This window comes from Pyxicephalus adspersus, chromosome 4 (assembly GCF_032062135.1).
Source record: "Pyxicephalus adspersus chromosome 4, UCB_Pads_2.0, whole genome shotgun sequence".
In the NCBI taxonomy this organism is placed as follows: Eukaryota; Metazoa; Chordata; class Amphibia; order Anura; family Pyxicephalidae; genus Pyxicephalus; species Pyxicephalus adspersus.
Window position 1 is genome coordinate 153,381,293 of NC_092861.1, and position 16,047 is coordinate 153,397,339.

The 16,047-nt window shown below is 44.8% G+C and overlaps 1 protein-coding gene across 2 annotated transcripts in view; it reads right to left on the reverse strand.

The window, feature by feature from the left end:
• SLC29A1 (solute carrier family 29 member 1 (Augustine blood group)) overlaps window positions 1-16,047 on the reverse strand; it is a 27,515-nt gene that overhangs the window by 2,137 nt on the left and 9,331 nt on the right. The window contains exons 1-10 of one of the 2 annotated variants that reach the window (XM_072410026.1): window positions 12,640-12,792; window positions 12,383-12,447; window positions 11,915-11,996; window positions 11,079-11,311; window positions 10,217-10,356; window positions 7,785-7,919; window positions 6,728-6,825; window positions 1,289-1,376; window positions 831-889; window positions 152-260 (exon numbers count right to left, since the gene is read on the reverse strand). In XM_072410026.1, coding sequence (XP_072266127.1) covers window positions 152-260; window positions 831-889; window positions 1,289-1,376; window positions 6,728-6,825; window positions 7,785-7,919; window positions 10,217-10,356; window positions 11,079-11,311; window positions 11,915-11,996; window positions 12,383-12,405 — 967 coding nt within the window. In that variant the 5' untranslated portion in view covers window positions 12,406-12,447; window positions 12,640-12,792. Of the gene's footprint in view, window positions 1-151; window positions 261-830; window positions 890-1,288; window positions 1,377-6,727; window positions 6,826-7,784; window positions 7,920-10,216; window positions 10,357-11,078; window positions 11,312-11,914; window positions 11,997-12,382; window positions 12,448-12,639; window positions 12,793-16,047 lie in introns of those variants that run through there. The other variant, XM_072410027.1, reaches the window with a different exon arrangement.

A 16,047-nucleotide genomic window follows, 5' to 3' on the forward strand; every position in this document is an offset into this window, starting at 1 on the left:
CTCTGACATTTGAGGGGGCACCAACCAATCATTAAACCCACCAACAGAACACCAGAACCCCCCCCCCCAAGGAAGGACAAATTGCCCCTGATGCGATTCTGCACATCCCTCCCCCGATGAGCTCACCCACCTGCCCCATCCCACTACTTACCCCACTGGGAGTCACCAGCAATGGTGGATTTGACATCGGCGGTGACGGCTGGGAAGATCCCGATGGTGACTGTGAACACCAAACAGACGGATAGAGCCAGCACCCAGATCTGCAAGACAGAGCGTAACTTAGACAGGGTCTCTTTATATACCCCCCATGTCCCCCCCACCAGGTGCATTTAGTGTGGCAGCTCAGGTGTAGCGGCTGCATTCGTTTTCTTTATTGATATTTCCTCTATTTTTACCTTGTGATCCTGCCAGTAACACAACTCCTGTCCCAGCGTGACAATATTCTGTATCTATGGAGAACTACAAAACACCTCCCCTCGTCTCCAATACATGACCGAGGGGGGAGGGGGTGCAGGGGTGAGCTGGGTGCGATTAATTGGGATTTCAGTGCCAGTGACTGGGCTTTTCTATGCTGCAGTTAGGTAACATATACAGGTCTTTTCCCTCCCCAAGCCTGTGATTGGACAGTGAAAGCAGCACAGTGATGAGTTCAGCTCTCTCTCTACTCTCCCCTCCTATCAGCATGCTCCTTGTTCTGTGTTCTGCTTCTCCTTTCTGCAGCCTGAGCTCTGCTGTGTAGGGGGCTGATACCGGGGCAGTTTGGGGACTGGATGTTTTCCTGAAGCTGCATTTTTTGTCTTTTATATTCAGCTTTCATTGTTTGGTCGAACCTTTTTCAGGATGTTGGTGATTGACGCTTTTTTCCCTCCGGCCCCTGTTGTGGGGTCACCTGAGGAGCAAACAAAAAAAATCACATTAAAGATTTCCTTCACCACCCCTGCGATCTCATTGCTTCCTGGGGTAAATAGAAGCACCCCCCAGAGGCATGTCCAAGGACTGACTCTATGAGGGGCAGATAGGTGCCAGCTTTTAATGCTGAAAGGGCAGGAGCCTGGAGATCTTGGAACAACCAATCAGAACCTTCTTTTGATCTCTAACCTGAAGCAGAGGACTGGCAGCTGGAATGTGATTGGTTGGATAACACTCAGGGCAGAACAGAATTTGTTCTTCAAACCCCCCCTTCATAACCCCGAAGTGGGGCAGCTTGGCACTTGGAGGGGAATAGAAATGGCATAATATTGCCAGGGGGAAAAACCCAACCCACCGGGCCCCGCAATGGTCCAATCACCTTTCAACAAATCCTTCTTCAGCTCCAAGTCATTCTGAGCGCTGCTGCTGGTGTTCGGGTTGTCGGTGGTGAAGTGGCGATAAAATTCCTGCAATCAAAGAGAAGAATCAGAAGGGGCCACAGGGGCTCCGCTATGCAGCACCCCCCTCAGTGCAGTGTCACGGATCGCAGGCCGCAGGGTGGCGAGGGGCCCGATCAATATATTGCTGTAAAGAATTGTCAGATTTTTAAATAAATTCCTCATTTTCCCTCCTTTGTTGCAGCTCAGTGCTTCCAGGGCTGGAGTCGGAGTCAAGGAATCAGAGACAATTTTGGGTACCCGGAGTCGGAGTCGATAAAAGTGTGCCGACTCTGACTCGTGATAACTTTAAATTATAATAAAAACAATACAGCAAGTCGAAATGTCCTATTTCTCAAACAATAGTCATAACTAAGTACTTCTCTGATGTAAGAATAAAGCCCGGTGCATAGTTGTATTTCTACTAGAGTGAAGTTCAGCTGAACTATTATACAACCTGACATTCACATAATTGTAATCTGGATTATGTACATTACAAAATGTTTTCATTTTATTTCAGATATAATGTGTTTAACAAGTGTAATGATATAGGTGTAGGTGAGTGCTATGGCCTGATGTGTGTCCAGGTGTCCTGTCTGCACTCTCCATATATGCTCTTATCCAGGGATGAACTTTAACATCACTTTGCACACCACCGAATACTAGGAAGTTAGTTAGGTGGCCCCCTGGCCCTAGAGCCTCCCGCTGTCCTGTCTTCAGCAGAAGATCAGCAAAGATAAAGGCAGCAGGGTTTGCTCAACTTCCTTTCTGTGCTAAAAGAGCTTAGAAGAACTTGGAGGAACAGCTTTTTGGATTCAACTGCAAGTGTTCATGTTTATTTTAAAACTGCATGGCTGCTTGTGTGTATTATGATGGAAGGCTGTGTGCATGTTTCTGGATAAAACTGCAGGGCTATGTGTATGTTTGTGTGTATGGTGCAGGAATGTATGAATGTTTGTGTGTATGGTGCATATTGTGTGTAAGTTTCTGAGTAAAATGTAGGACTCTGTGTTGTGTGTATAGTATATATGTTTGTGCATGTTTTTCTGTATAGGACAAATTATGTCTAAAATAGTGCAGGGCTATATCTTATTTGTGTGTATAGTGCCATGTTGTATGTATGTATGTTTGCAACAGTGCAGGACTATGTGTATGTTTGTATTTAAATCAAAGAATATGCTAGTTAGTATAACATATTTTTTATATATATTTTAGTGAAAGCGTCACCCCATTCACAATGGCAGAAAGTCTGCCAACAAACACGATAGAGTCTGCTGTTTATGAGCACTTTACATTATCAAGTGATGGGAAACATTACGTGTGCCAATGTATTCTTGAAGATGATGGTGAAAAACAATGTTATTCAAATATTAGCATTTTCTGTGGGTCTAACAAAAATGCACCTACAAGAGCATTAAATTTGAACAGACACTTGCAGCGTTTTCATCGGTGCAAGTGTTAGAGGTTGTGAATGAGAAAGATATCAATGACAATATTCCATCTACTTCTGGGATAAAAAATGTTCAAAAATCTACTGGAGAACAAACACAACTAAGAAGATTCTTTATATCTGACAAAGTTACCATAACAATGACACCAGAAAAACTCAAAAACCACATTACTGAAATGGTAGTAAGGAATAATGTACCAATATCCTTATTTTCACAGCCAGACTTTTTAGGCCTAAATGGAGAAATGGCTAAAAAATTAATGTTAGATTTGTTAATGAAAATAATAAAAAAATAAGATAATATGATTTTGAAATGAAAAAGAAACAGATTGTATGTATTGTGACAGATAATGCTTCTAAGATGTTGAGCACAACTGAGAAAATGAATAAAGTAGATGAAGAAAGTGAGGGACAAATATTAGACGAAGATAGTTCTGCAAATATTGGAGAAAGTGAAAGGGAAGTGAATAGTGACATTTTGGATACCAATGCTGAAGAAGCATCTAAGCGTACTGCTATTCAACGTATGCGTTGTTCTGTTCATACTCTGCAACTTGCAATAAGAGATGGATTGAAAGATCGTCATGCAGCTACTCTAATTGGCAAATTGAGGAAAGTAACTGTTGCAGCCAGGGCCCCTAAAACAGATGCCATTTCGTAAAGACGTGCAGGAAAAGAAGCCATTTTGGATGAAACAACATGCTGGGGAAGCACTTATTTGATGGTAAAGTGTTTGATGGAACTAAAAGACTTTCTTGAAGAACTGGAGAATGAAAATGTTTTAATAACTGAAAACCAGTGGACACAAGTAAAAGCTCTCGAAAATCTACTTTCTAACCCCTTTACTGTCACCAAGAGTTTGCAATCTGAAGATTTAACACCTGGTAAATTCCTCTTGAAATGAAAGAGCTTGATATATTGCCTGAACAGAAGTGAAGGGTTAATAGCTGATGGCATTGTATCTTCAATGAAGAAAAGAGAGAATCTCTTACTGGATAATCAAATCTTGTTAGCTGCCATTCATGTTGATCCAATGAGCGATGACCAGACTGATACTGCAAGAAAGGCCGTCTATGATGTAGCAGTTTGCATGAAGTGATTACTACCTGAAACACCACCACTGGATGAAGCTATAAGCACCATAACTCCGGATCATCCTCTTCAAATAAAGAATTGGACTTTGCTTCCTACTTGGACAAAATGGAACTTTCAACAGTAAAGCGACGTCGCATATGCGTGAGAGATAAACGACCAGAAAATGTAAAATAAAGAGATTCCAGCAGGAGTTTTTAAAGAATTAAAAGAAGTAGAAAAGTATGATCACTCATCGGAACTGACTGTAGAAGAAGCCGTCCTTGTTTATCCCGAGATTATTAGTGATGTGGCTAGAACCGTAACAGCAATGCCACCCACCTATGTCAGTGCTGAAACACTATTCTCAGCTCTAAAAATAATCAAGTCAGATTTAAGAGTTTATATGAAAGAGGATCTGGCAGAAGCAATTCTGTTTATTAAAACAACACTACATTGAGTTAGTTTTGGATTGCATTTACCAGCTATTCTACTCTACAACTATATTCCATGTTTAATATATAAACTGTTTTAGGTTCATATATGTGGTTCATATTTTTAAACTGGTGAAGTTCCTGTTCCTGATTTTTATGCATACTATGCTAGCCACTTGATAAAACAATAAATAAAACATTATTGTTTTCATTTTTTTGTCTTTTGTTTAAACTGGCCAATACAGTAGAGGGTCATCTTCCTAGCCGTGTGGTTAAATGGCATGTATGTTGCCTTCCTTCAATCAACGGGGAAAATACATTAGCATATTACATGGTTTCTCATTTTATCTTCACACATTTGCATTCAAACGTCACACAAAAAAAATTCACCCTTGTCAAAAAATTATTTTGCATTAAAACTTCACACTTTTGCAATCAAACTTCACAAAAAAATTTAGACCCCCTAATTATTCATACAATAATACATTTATTATAAAATTTAATATAACACAATTACGATAAAAGTTTTTCTCAAGAAACATTAAATAAAAATATGTCATAATTAATTAAATGATTTATTAATGCTTTCTCCTCTTAGTATAGTAGTGTTGTATAATAATTTGAGCAATCCTGCTCACTTATTGTTAAAAATACACTACTGATGCTTTCTAATAAAGCACCTGAATTAATTAGCCTATTTCTTCTTACTACTTCTTTCCATTTAGAGAACATGTTCTCAACAGGATTAAGAAATGCAGAGTATGGTGGTAAAAGTAAGAGTTTGTGTCCCTTACTTACAACCAAGCTCTTTACCGGGCTGGTTTTATGAAAGGGGACATTATCCATAATTAGGATGGCATGCTGAACACTCTTTTCTCTAAAAACATTCAAAACCCCATCAATAAAAGAGTAATGCTTCTTGAATAAATGCTTGTCACTTAAAGTGGAGGGTTCCATTTTTATTCCTCACACAACAAATTGAACAATTTCAGGGAACGCACTCCAACAAGCACGGCCCTTTGCCCGATTGGTGATTTTCCCCTTTTAGTTCTCATTGAGATGTAAAACCTACTTCATCAAGGAATTAGATGTTTTTTCCATCTTCCCTAGCAATGAGAGCAAGGATTTTGTTAGCATTGCTAAGCGTTTCTAGAAGAGAGTGGGAATCATTGCGCCTTGCAGGAATTAAGGAAATTCTTTTTAATGACCATTGGAATTTATCAATGCATCGATCTATTGGTGAAATAGATACAATAATTCCAAATTTGGCAAATAATTGATCCTTCATTTCCTGAGGCTTATTCCGCAATCTTCGGACATTACCCTGCGTAATTCCTTCTTATGGGCTTCATCCAACTTTGAATTTCTCAGACCTCCTCATGGTTATTTTTCCACTCTACGGGAAGATTCATAGGTCCTAATAATTTTGGTTATGGTTGTACGATTACAACCCCAAACCATTGCTATCTGGGAGGCATCACTTCCATTCAGGTAACCGTCTACTACTCTTTGACAATCTGCATTACTTAATTCTCTGGCCATAAGTGCAATACTAAATATAAAGCTAATAACTTTGAAGATAAAAAGATTAATAATATTGTTATCCTAAAACTTAGTATAAATCCCTGAAATAAAGATATTTAACTTTAAAATTATAAAAAGTAAAAAACATAATAATTGTCAAATCATCGATTTATTTTCATATATTTTTACTATATGTTTCATGATAAAAATTTTGTGTTATATTTACCTTTATAATACATTTATTGATTTATGAATAATTAGGGGGTCTAAATTATTTTGTGAAGTTTGGTTGCAAAAGTGTGAAGATAAAATGAGAAACCCTGTAAATAAGTCAAAGTCAGAGTCGGGGGTACCAGAAACTGAGGAGTCGGAGAGTCGGAGTCGAAGGATTTATCTACCGATTTGACAGCCCTGTTTGCTTTTATAAGATTTCATTGATTTTGTTGTATTTTGTGTGTCGTCTATACCCAGTATGGCCACCAGGTGACGCAGTAAGCACAGGGTGAATCTTATACACCTATGGCTTGCTGAAAGTGATCACTGTCTGCTCATAGAAACACTTTGTCAGCAGATCGCTGCCACCAACCCAGCCCAGGGGTCCTTCACCATCCCACCTCCATGGGAGCTTCAGGGACCCCCCAGCTATTGAGCTCCATACAGTCATAAATCACATGACAATTATCTGCAGGTCTGATTGGTGGAAGTATTGATCGCTTCTCTATGTAGCCTGGTGGGTTTTGTTTTCTGCAGCCTTGGATACAACCTATGATTATCTATCAATGTGATATAAAACCCAATATCGACTTGTTTGATTTTTGGCTTAGAAACTGTAGCAAACAATACGACACCCCGAACGCACCAATCGCAGCGTCCGCTCGCTGTCTGCAGGTCGGTACACTCACCAGATAGGGAAGTGCCAAATACGAAACGAGAGCCAATAGGATGACCACACAGGCCGTGATAAAATAGCCAAAGGCGCTGTCCTCTAGGGCGGAGCCACCTGCGGAAATACAGCCTGGGGTTACTGGGGTGGAGGGGGGGGTGGGGGAAATGGGGGAAGAGGGAAATAGTTGGGTTTACAGGAGAAGTATAGGCTGGGTTATAAGAGGCAAGAAGGGGTGTATGGGGTAAGGACAGGTATATAGGGTAGAGGGGGAAATATAGGGTAAGGAGGGGTATATAGGGTATTATATAAAGCAAGGAGGGGAATGTGGGGTATATGGGGTAGTTTATGGGATAAGGAGGGGTATATGGGTTAGTATATAGGGTAAAGAGGGGTATATGGGGTAGTAAATGGAGTGAGGAGGGGTATATGGGGTAAGGAGGGGTATATGGGGTAATATGTAGGGTAAGGGGGTATATGGGGTAGTATACAGGGAAAGGGGGGTATATAGTGTAGTATATAGGGCAAGGAGGGGTATTTGGGGTAGTACATGAGGTAAGGAGGGGTATATGGGGTAGTATATAGGGTAAAGAGGGGTATATGGGGTAAGGAGGGGTATATGGGGTAGTATACGGGGTAAGGAGGGGTTTATGGGGTGGTAAATGGGGTAAGGAGGGGTATATGGGGTAATGTATAAGGTAAGGGGGTATATGGGGTAGTATATATGGTAAGAGGGGTATATGGTATAGTAAATAGGGTAAGGAGGGGTATATCGGGTAGTATATAGGAAAAGGGGGGGTATATGGGGTAAGGGGGGTATATGGGGTAGTAAATAGGGTAAGGGGGGTATATGGAGTAGTATACAGGGTAAGGGGGGTATTTGGGATAGTATATAGGGTAAGGTTACTGGGAGGGGAGAAAAGAAGATATTGCAGTTACTTGGGGGGGGGGGGGGGGAGGAGTTACACCTTAGTCCCCAGGGGACATTTTTTCATGGAGTCACCCCCTGCACCATAAATGGGAAAATTCCCCTTTTACCTCCAGACCTAACACAACGATCAGTGAGGGGCACTTACTGGCCAAGGCGCAGATCATGGCGAAAGCAGCAAACGTCCCGGCGAGGCCCTGACCACTCATTATTGGCGCTGTGTAACTGGCTGGGAAGCGGGCGGCCAATCCAAAGAGACTTCCCTGGAGGAGAGCGCCAAACGCTACGAGAGAAAAGGAAAGGGTTATTGCGGCGTCACCTCGTCCGTCACATTCTGCCCGATCTCACACCACCCCCTAACATCTCACCCCCATCCTATCCCCATCCTGCCCCATCTCAACCCCATCCTACCCCATTTCACCCCATCCCCTAACATCTCAACCCCATCCTGCCCCATCTCACCCCATCGCCCAACATCTCACTCCCATTGGTTACTCCCATAGTGATGGTTGGGTGGTCACCCCCATAGTGATGGTTGGATGGTCACTTCCAAAGTAATGGTTGGATGGTTACCCCTTAGTGATGGTTGGATGGACACCGCCCAGTGATGGTTGGATGGTCACTCCCATAGTGATGGTTGGATGGACCCCACATAGTGATGGTTGGACGGTCACCCCCTTATTGATGGTTGGATTGTCAACCCCATAGTAATGGTTGGTTGGTCACCCTTACAGTGATGGTTGGACAGTCACCCTCACAGTGATTGGATGGAGACCACATAGCGATGGTTGGATGGACACCCCCTTGGTGATGGTTGGATGGACACCCCTCAGTGATGGTTGGATTGTCACCCTACTAGTGATGGTTGGACAGTCACCCCCATAGTGATAGTTGAATGGTCACTCCCATAGAAATGTTTGGATGGACCCCCCATAGTGATGGTTGGATAATCAACCCCATAGTGATGGTTGGATGGTCACTCCCAAAGTGATAGTTGGATGGTTACCCCCTTAGTGATGGTTGAATGGACACCGCCCAGTGATGGTTGAAATGTCACCTCACTAGTGATGGTTGGATGGACCCCCACATAGTGATGGTTGGACGGTCACCCCCTTAGTGATGGTTAGATGGACCCCACATAGTGATGGTTGGATCGTCACCCCCATAGTGCTGTTTGGACAGTCACCCCTATAGTGATGGTTGGACAGTCACCCTCACAGTGATGGTTGGATGGACCCTCACATAGTCATGGTTGGACGGTCACCCCCCTAGTGATGGTTGGATGGACCCCACATAGCTATGGTGGGATCGTCACCCCCATAGTGATGGTTGGGTGGTCGCCCCCATAGTGATGGTTGGACGGTCACCCCCATAGTGATGGTTGGACAGTCACCCCTATAGTGATGGTTGGACGATCACCCTCACAGTGATGGTTGGAAGGTCACCCCCATAGTGATGGTTGGATGGACACCAAGGGTTATTGCTGCATCACCCTAACCCTATCCATCACATTCTGCCCCATCTCACCCCACCCCCTAACATCTCACCCTCATGGTTGGATGGTTACCCCTATAGTGATGGTTGGATGGACACCCCCCTAGTGGTGGTTGGATGGTCACCCCTATAGTCATTGGACGGTCAACCCCATAGTGATGGTTGGATGGTTACCCCCTTAATGATAGTTGGATGTACACCCCCCAGTGATAGTTGGATTGTCACCCCACTAGTAATGGTTGGATGGTCACCCCTATAGTGATGGTTGGATAGTCACTCCCATAGTGATGGTTGGATGGTTACCCCCTTATTGATGGTTGGATGGACACCCCCCAGTGATGGTTGGATGGTCACCCCCATAGTGATGGTCGGGGACGGTCACCTTTCATAGTGATGGTCGGGGACGGTCACCTTTCATAGTGATGGTTGGATGGTCACTTCACTAGTGATGGTTGGATGGTCACCCCCATAGTAATGGTTGGATGGTCACTCCCATAGTGATGGTTGGATGGTTACCCCCTTATTGATGGTTGGATGGACACCCCCCAGTGATGGTTGGATTGTCACCCCCATAGTGATGGTCGGACGGTCACCCCTCATAGTGATGGTTGGATAGTCACCCCTCATAGTGATGGTTGGATGGTCACCCCCATAGTGATGGTTGGACAGACACCCTCATAGTGATGGTTGGATGGTCACCCTCTTAGTAATGGTTGGATTGTCAACCCCATAGTGATGGTCGGGGACGGTCACCTTTCATAGTGATGGTTGGATGGTCACCCCCATAGTAATGGTTGGATGGTCACTCCCATAGTGATGGTTGGATGGTTACCCCCTTATTGATGGTTGGATGGTCACCCCTCATAGTGATGGTTGGATGTTCACCCCCATAGTGATGGTTGGACAGACACCCCCATAGTGATGGTTGGATGGTCACCCCCGTAGTGATGGTTGGATGGTCACCCCCATAGTGATGGTTGGACAGTCACCCTATAGTGGTGGTTGGATGGTCACCCCATCTGATTGGTTGGATGGTCAACCTATAGTGATGGTTGGATGGTCAGTGGTTAGTGGTTCTGTACTCACAGTTGATAAAGACGATTTTGATCATTGTTAGCGTGAAGAAAGTGACCGGGGAGAACTCGATCTTTACAAAGATGGCCGTCAGCAGGAAGACCAGGAAAATGGCTAGCAGACTGCCACCAATACGAATTTTCTGAGGGATCCTGGAAAGACAAACCAGAGGATGGAGTTAGGGCTTATGGTGCTCCCTATTCATAGGAGCGAAGGTGTCACTAGTCGGCAGAGGACCCCAATTTAGAACCCATCCAGGGACCCCTTTACTTCTTTCTGTCCTGCTTTCTGGAAATGCAATAAGCTTCTTCTGCACTGAAATCCTAAGCAGTGTTGTCAGCCCTGCCAGTATACAGAACAACTCCCCCTTTTTGTTGATGGATTAAGGGGTGACAGCGTGGAGAAGAGGGTGGGGTTATGCAAATGAGGATGGTGAATGGAAATAGAGGGTGGATTGGTTATGGAGATGAGGAGGTGGAGTTATGGAAATGATGAAAGTGAGATGAATAAAGAAGGGGGATTAGTTGTGGGGATGAGGGGTGGGGATTAGAGGGAGGAGGTTTGTAGTCCATCAGGGGATCATTCAGGCAGAGCTGACAACACTATTTGGGATTTTTGAGCAGCAGAGGCAGAGTTGGCAGATCAACAGACATTTTTTTCTGAGCTTGCAGCATTTTTAAAGAGACCAACATATATGAATATTTGTGCGTATTATAGAAATGTACTGCAAGCAATATTTATTATTATGCCGGGATAAACTCTTTGAAGTTCACTGCCATGGCATGTGAATAGAGGTCACATGACTGCATATCGCCCATCAGCCGGCCATGTGATTGTCAGCTTGGCGCTGGCAGAGCACTGTCAGGTGACTTACTTGCTGTGCAGGATGGAGTTCAGGCAGGTGAAGATGAGCAGAGGCAGCATGGCACACAGGGTCATGACGTTGTTAAATTTGCTCTGTAGTTGGGTCCTGGGGGGCTCTAGCGCTCTGGCCTCTGTGCTGTTTACCAGCGAATTGTTTATCAGGGCCGCTGCAATGTCGGGGTCACCGCTGACATTGGATGCCATCCTGGTGCTGGCCGGCTCTCCCAGGCGGCTGGTGAAATACTGGTATGAGAGAAGAGAGGGGGTGAGGAGACATAATGACTACAGCGACCCAATGTACTGTGTACTATTTATCCGGCTTACTCATTATCTGGCCTACTAGTTATCCAGTACACTCATAAACCAGGTTGCTAATTATCCTTTTTTACTATTTACCTGGTGCACTAGTTTTCTGGTATATTATGCATAATATGTATTCTCTGTGCCCAGCTAACTAGTTACCATGTATGCTCATTGTCCAGGGTACTAGTTACCTAGCTTACTGTGTAGTAAACCATTTTCTCATCTCCCTGGTCTACTAGTTTTTCAGTATATTATCTAGCCTACTAGTCCCCATGCTCACTACTTGTCCAGCCAGATAGATACCAAGGCATATGCATTGTCCAGGCTACTTGTTATTCAGAATAGTAGTTAGCCAGTACACTCATCAAACTGGCTGCTAGTTATCCATTTCACAAATTTATTTCCCCCATCTCCCTAGTCTACTAGTTACCCAGTTACCAAGTACACTCACTGTCCAGGCTACTAGTTATCAGGTTACTAGTTACCCATCTTGGCTTATAAACCATATTAGTGGTTTATCCCCCTCTCATCCCGTGGACTCACCATGGTGGCTGTCATGAAGAAGTTCCAGGGCAGGAGAGTGCCGAGTCCCAGCGTGAAGAATATTAACCAGACCGCGTTGTACCTAGGGGAGAGCAGAGTGAGGTTACACAGAGCCAGGGGACCCCACACCTATAAACCAATAGGATCGCATCTGTCACTGAGCCTGTAGCTGATTGGTTGCTGTGGGTTGTTGCACTGTATAGGGGACCCCAAGGTAAGTTATTCCTGTGTATTGGTGGACACTAACATTAGAGGGGGCATCACAAAATGCAGAGTTCAGGCAATGTATCCTGGGAATTCTATAGAAACCTTCAAAATCAATTTCTTGCCTGGAGATCCTGCCAGTAACAGCACCTTGTAGGCGACAATGCTTATCCCCTGCCTTACACATAGCAGCAGTGTTGTCAGCCTACAACAGGAAGTGATGGCACCGGCAGGATCTCCACCTGCACCCATGCATGCACCTACCTGTCCTTGGGAGAAGTCGTCATGGTTATTGCCGGGAGTTTCTACAACAGCCAAGAAAATGGGACCTGAAGATGAGAAGCAGTGAGATCAGTAAATGTGAGAGATCATTGGAGGACAGAAAGTATTGCAAGGGTTTTGGTTGCATGAAATGCATTATGCAGAATATACAGATCTATTCTTATGCTGATACAAAGCGATTCCAATGTGGATGATCCTGTAACTGGTTTTATCTCGGCGTGTGTGCTGGTTGTACTCACCAGACAGACAAATCTGTGTTTTTGGATTGTCTGTGAATAAGGAAGAAGAAAAGAAACTTTATAAGTTCTGCTTGTGGCAGAGAAAGGTGCATAGTCAGCGGGGACGCAGCTGTTGTCACTTTTGCTCTTACAATGGCTGTCATGTGAATGGAAGGTTTACCCTGGGTGATGAATATTTAACATTGTGTACCAGGCTTATCATTGGAGAGGTCCGGTGCTGGGGGTCGCCCAGCCAAATATTAGGCAATGCCGCGTGTACAGGGAAAGAAGACTGATCAGCTGAACAAAGTCCACACAGAACAGCACACTGGCCCTACAGCAAATCCAGAGCAATCTGGCTGCCGGATATTGGACCTCAGGGGCCCCCAGGTACAGCCAGAATGCAGCCAATGAGGGAACACATAGACCCGTATTAGGTGCCAGGGCCCTATGGCTGCTGCAAGTACCTAATGTGCAGATGAGATCTGATTGGACGATTCGGTGTGCAGGCCGCCTCTGAGATTTGCTGCACACTGTTGGTGACCAGATCACATGACTTGTGCAGGTCCAGAAGGCAGAATATTTCCCAAAATCAGGGGCAGTACTGGGCCCTCTCTGTACTCGGGACCCAAGGTGACCCCAATCACAATTCTCAGCCAAGGCTGGAGGATATTGCAATTGTTCAGTCTGTGATGTGACTTGTCCTATAGGTGACTCCAGTTTAGGAGAATTATTATTATTATAACTACTGCCAGCCCATGGACCTTATATCAACTTTCTTTAAGCCCCCTCTGTACAGCAACACTCAGACTGGGAGAGGGAGGCGTGGCACTAAGAGCCAATCTGGTTCTGCGCCATGGACATGTGGTAAGTGGAGGAGTGGAGTAGTCAGAGGAATGACTTGTGTCTTCCTGCCCCTTCACTGTCCAATCAGCAGGCAGAGAGGAGTGATTCTACACACGTTGTCCTGCTGTTGGGTGTCCAGCATCTGGCTATGTTGTCAGAATCACAGAACCAGCTGAACAGAATAACAAATTAGGAGTGGTGCATTGGTGGCACGCGTCGTGTTGTTATAATTCATGTGTAAATAAAGAGTTGAGGTGTATAGGGACACACCCTGTGAGTAATAATACAACTTCTCACAAGCCTACAACACGATAAAAGTCCATCTGATAAAATTCTGTGGAAGGGCAGAACTATTATCACCAAACAGGAGATACGAAGGCCTTGGTGGACCTTGGAACAGCTGTGATAGACCAGAGAGGAATGAAGACTAAAGCTGATGATGTTCCAGATAATTCCAGCTCTGTATGGTAAGTGAGGGGAGGGAAGAGCTTCCTCTACTGGTGGGAGGGGGAAACCACAGCCTTGAAACAACACTGCCTTCCCTTGGGCAGAGAAATATCTATTGCTCCTTGGCAGCTACTTCATCCAACAAAACATCTGCACATAATCAGTAACTTTCCACTCCGCACACAGACATTTCACCAGATGTCAAATATTTTCTGTGCATTCATTAGAAAAAAACACGCCCCCATGATACCCTGGTAGAGATAAAAAGCCCCTAACACCTAAGGATAAGCAGGGTCCTTGATAACCTGTGACACAGACGGGGGTCCCCTCAAGCCTTGACACAGGAAGGGGACCCTGGGGTAGCAAATAGAGACCCCTGACAGTCTGTTAGCAGTAACAGAAACCCCCACACAGATAAATGCCCCACCAACATTTACACCCTGATAAGAGGGCCCTCGCCATCCTGTTATAGATAACAAAGAGAAGCTGTTACAGATAAAACAGCCTCCAACATCCTAAATATATAAAAAAGAACCCCAGACCTTCTGCAACATTTCGGGGGGGGGGGGGGGTAAACCCAGAGGGGTCCTTGTTATAGGACAAAGGGCTCCAGACATCGTTATGGATCAGAGGACCCCAGGCATTCTGTTACATATAAAGGAGGGGCCCCACTATACTGGTATAGATAAGGGGTCCCCAGGCATTCTGCCACATATAAGGGGCCCCCACCATACTGGTATTGATAAGGGGCCCTAGCCATTCTGTTATAAATAAGAGGCCCCCACCATACTGTTAAAAATCAGAGGGGCCCAAGCCCCACCATGCTGTAATAAATAGGAGGGGCTCCTGATTTCCTGTTACTTTTCTGCTTTACATTCTTCTATTAGAGATTTATTAGGGGCCACCTGAAGCCCAATTTCTGACAGGAGGGGCCCCAGCACCTTATTATAGCCAGCAGACCATATAAGAAGAATCCCTGATTACAATTCCAGGTCCCCCCAGCTGGGATTTCCGGGCCCCGGTTGTGCAGTAGATCCAAGCAGATGGTTGGATTGCCTCCTCTGGGCACAGAAGGGGTTAATTATTTCCCCATCACCCCGGGGTATATAAATAGGCTTTGCCTGGAGTTATATTTACCCTCTGATCATGTGATAGCGTCGTGGCACAGCGGGCATGACGAGAGCTCTTTAAATACCCGTGTGGGGTTACATGTGTTCCCTGCATGAGGAAATGCCCTGATTGATCAATGTTTTACCCCTGTATGGGGTATATAGAATGTAAATTACCTGGCCCCTTACTGCTGCTGGAAAAAAACAACAAAAGGAAGAAAGAGCAGCAGAAAGACTTCCAATGACTTCCGATTTGCCAGCTGAATCTTCTCTGGAAACAGCTGCAAGTCCTCTCTGCACCTTGCTCGGCTGTAATGAAGCAGCAACGTTTCTCCGGCCAGTCTGCTGTCTTTCACCATCACAAGGACCCTGGGAATGATCATTAATGTGACCCATTTGCAGTAACCCATAGCAACCATCTACCAATCATGTGATTGCGATTGGTCATTGCTCCTATCTGCACATTGCTCTGTGAATTTCATATATTGGACGGATTTGCCCCTCGTATTTTCCACGCTGACCTGTGAATTCCCCGGCTCAGACATTCCCACACGACAATCCCGGATTGGCTGCCCAGTGCGGTCAGATATTAATTGGCAGAAACAATTAGCAATGTCATCAACGAATGGCGGAATTCAGACGCCTTTTCCTCAATTCAATGTGGAAATTGCAAACCCAAACTTCCCCGAACCTCTGGAATTTCCTCACGTGCATATTTCTGGGCCCCTGGGGGCTCTGTGGGGCCACAATGATCTGTCCGTGTGCCAAAATTCCAGGAAGAACAAACTGCGAACTGAGTGATGAGCGGTCACCAGAAATACTCAATATTCCCTGAAAAACATTCACCGAGTGCCAATTCTGGAATAACAATCCCCATCAATAGGAGGGACACTGGAGCGGGGTCACCGGGCCAGGGGTGAAGTATTCTAATGACTACGGTGAACTACAAGTACCAGAATGCCTGCCAAGCCTGCAACTGTACACCCAGAGCCGCCGGTTTATAGACCAGATACATCCTAATATAGAG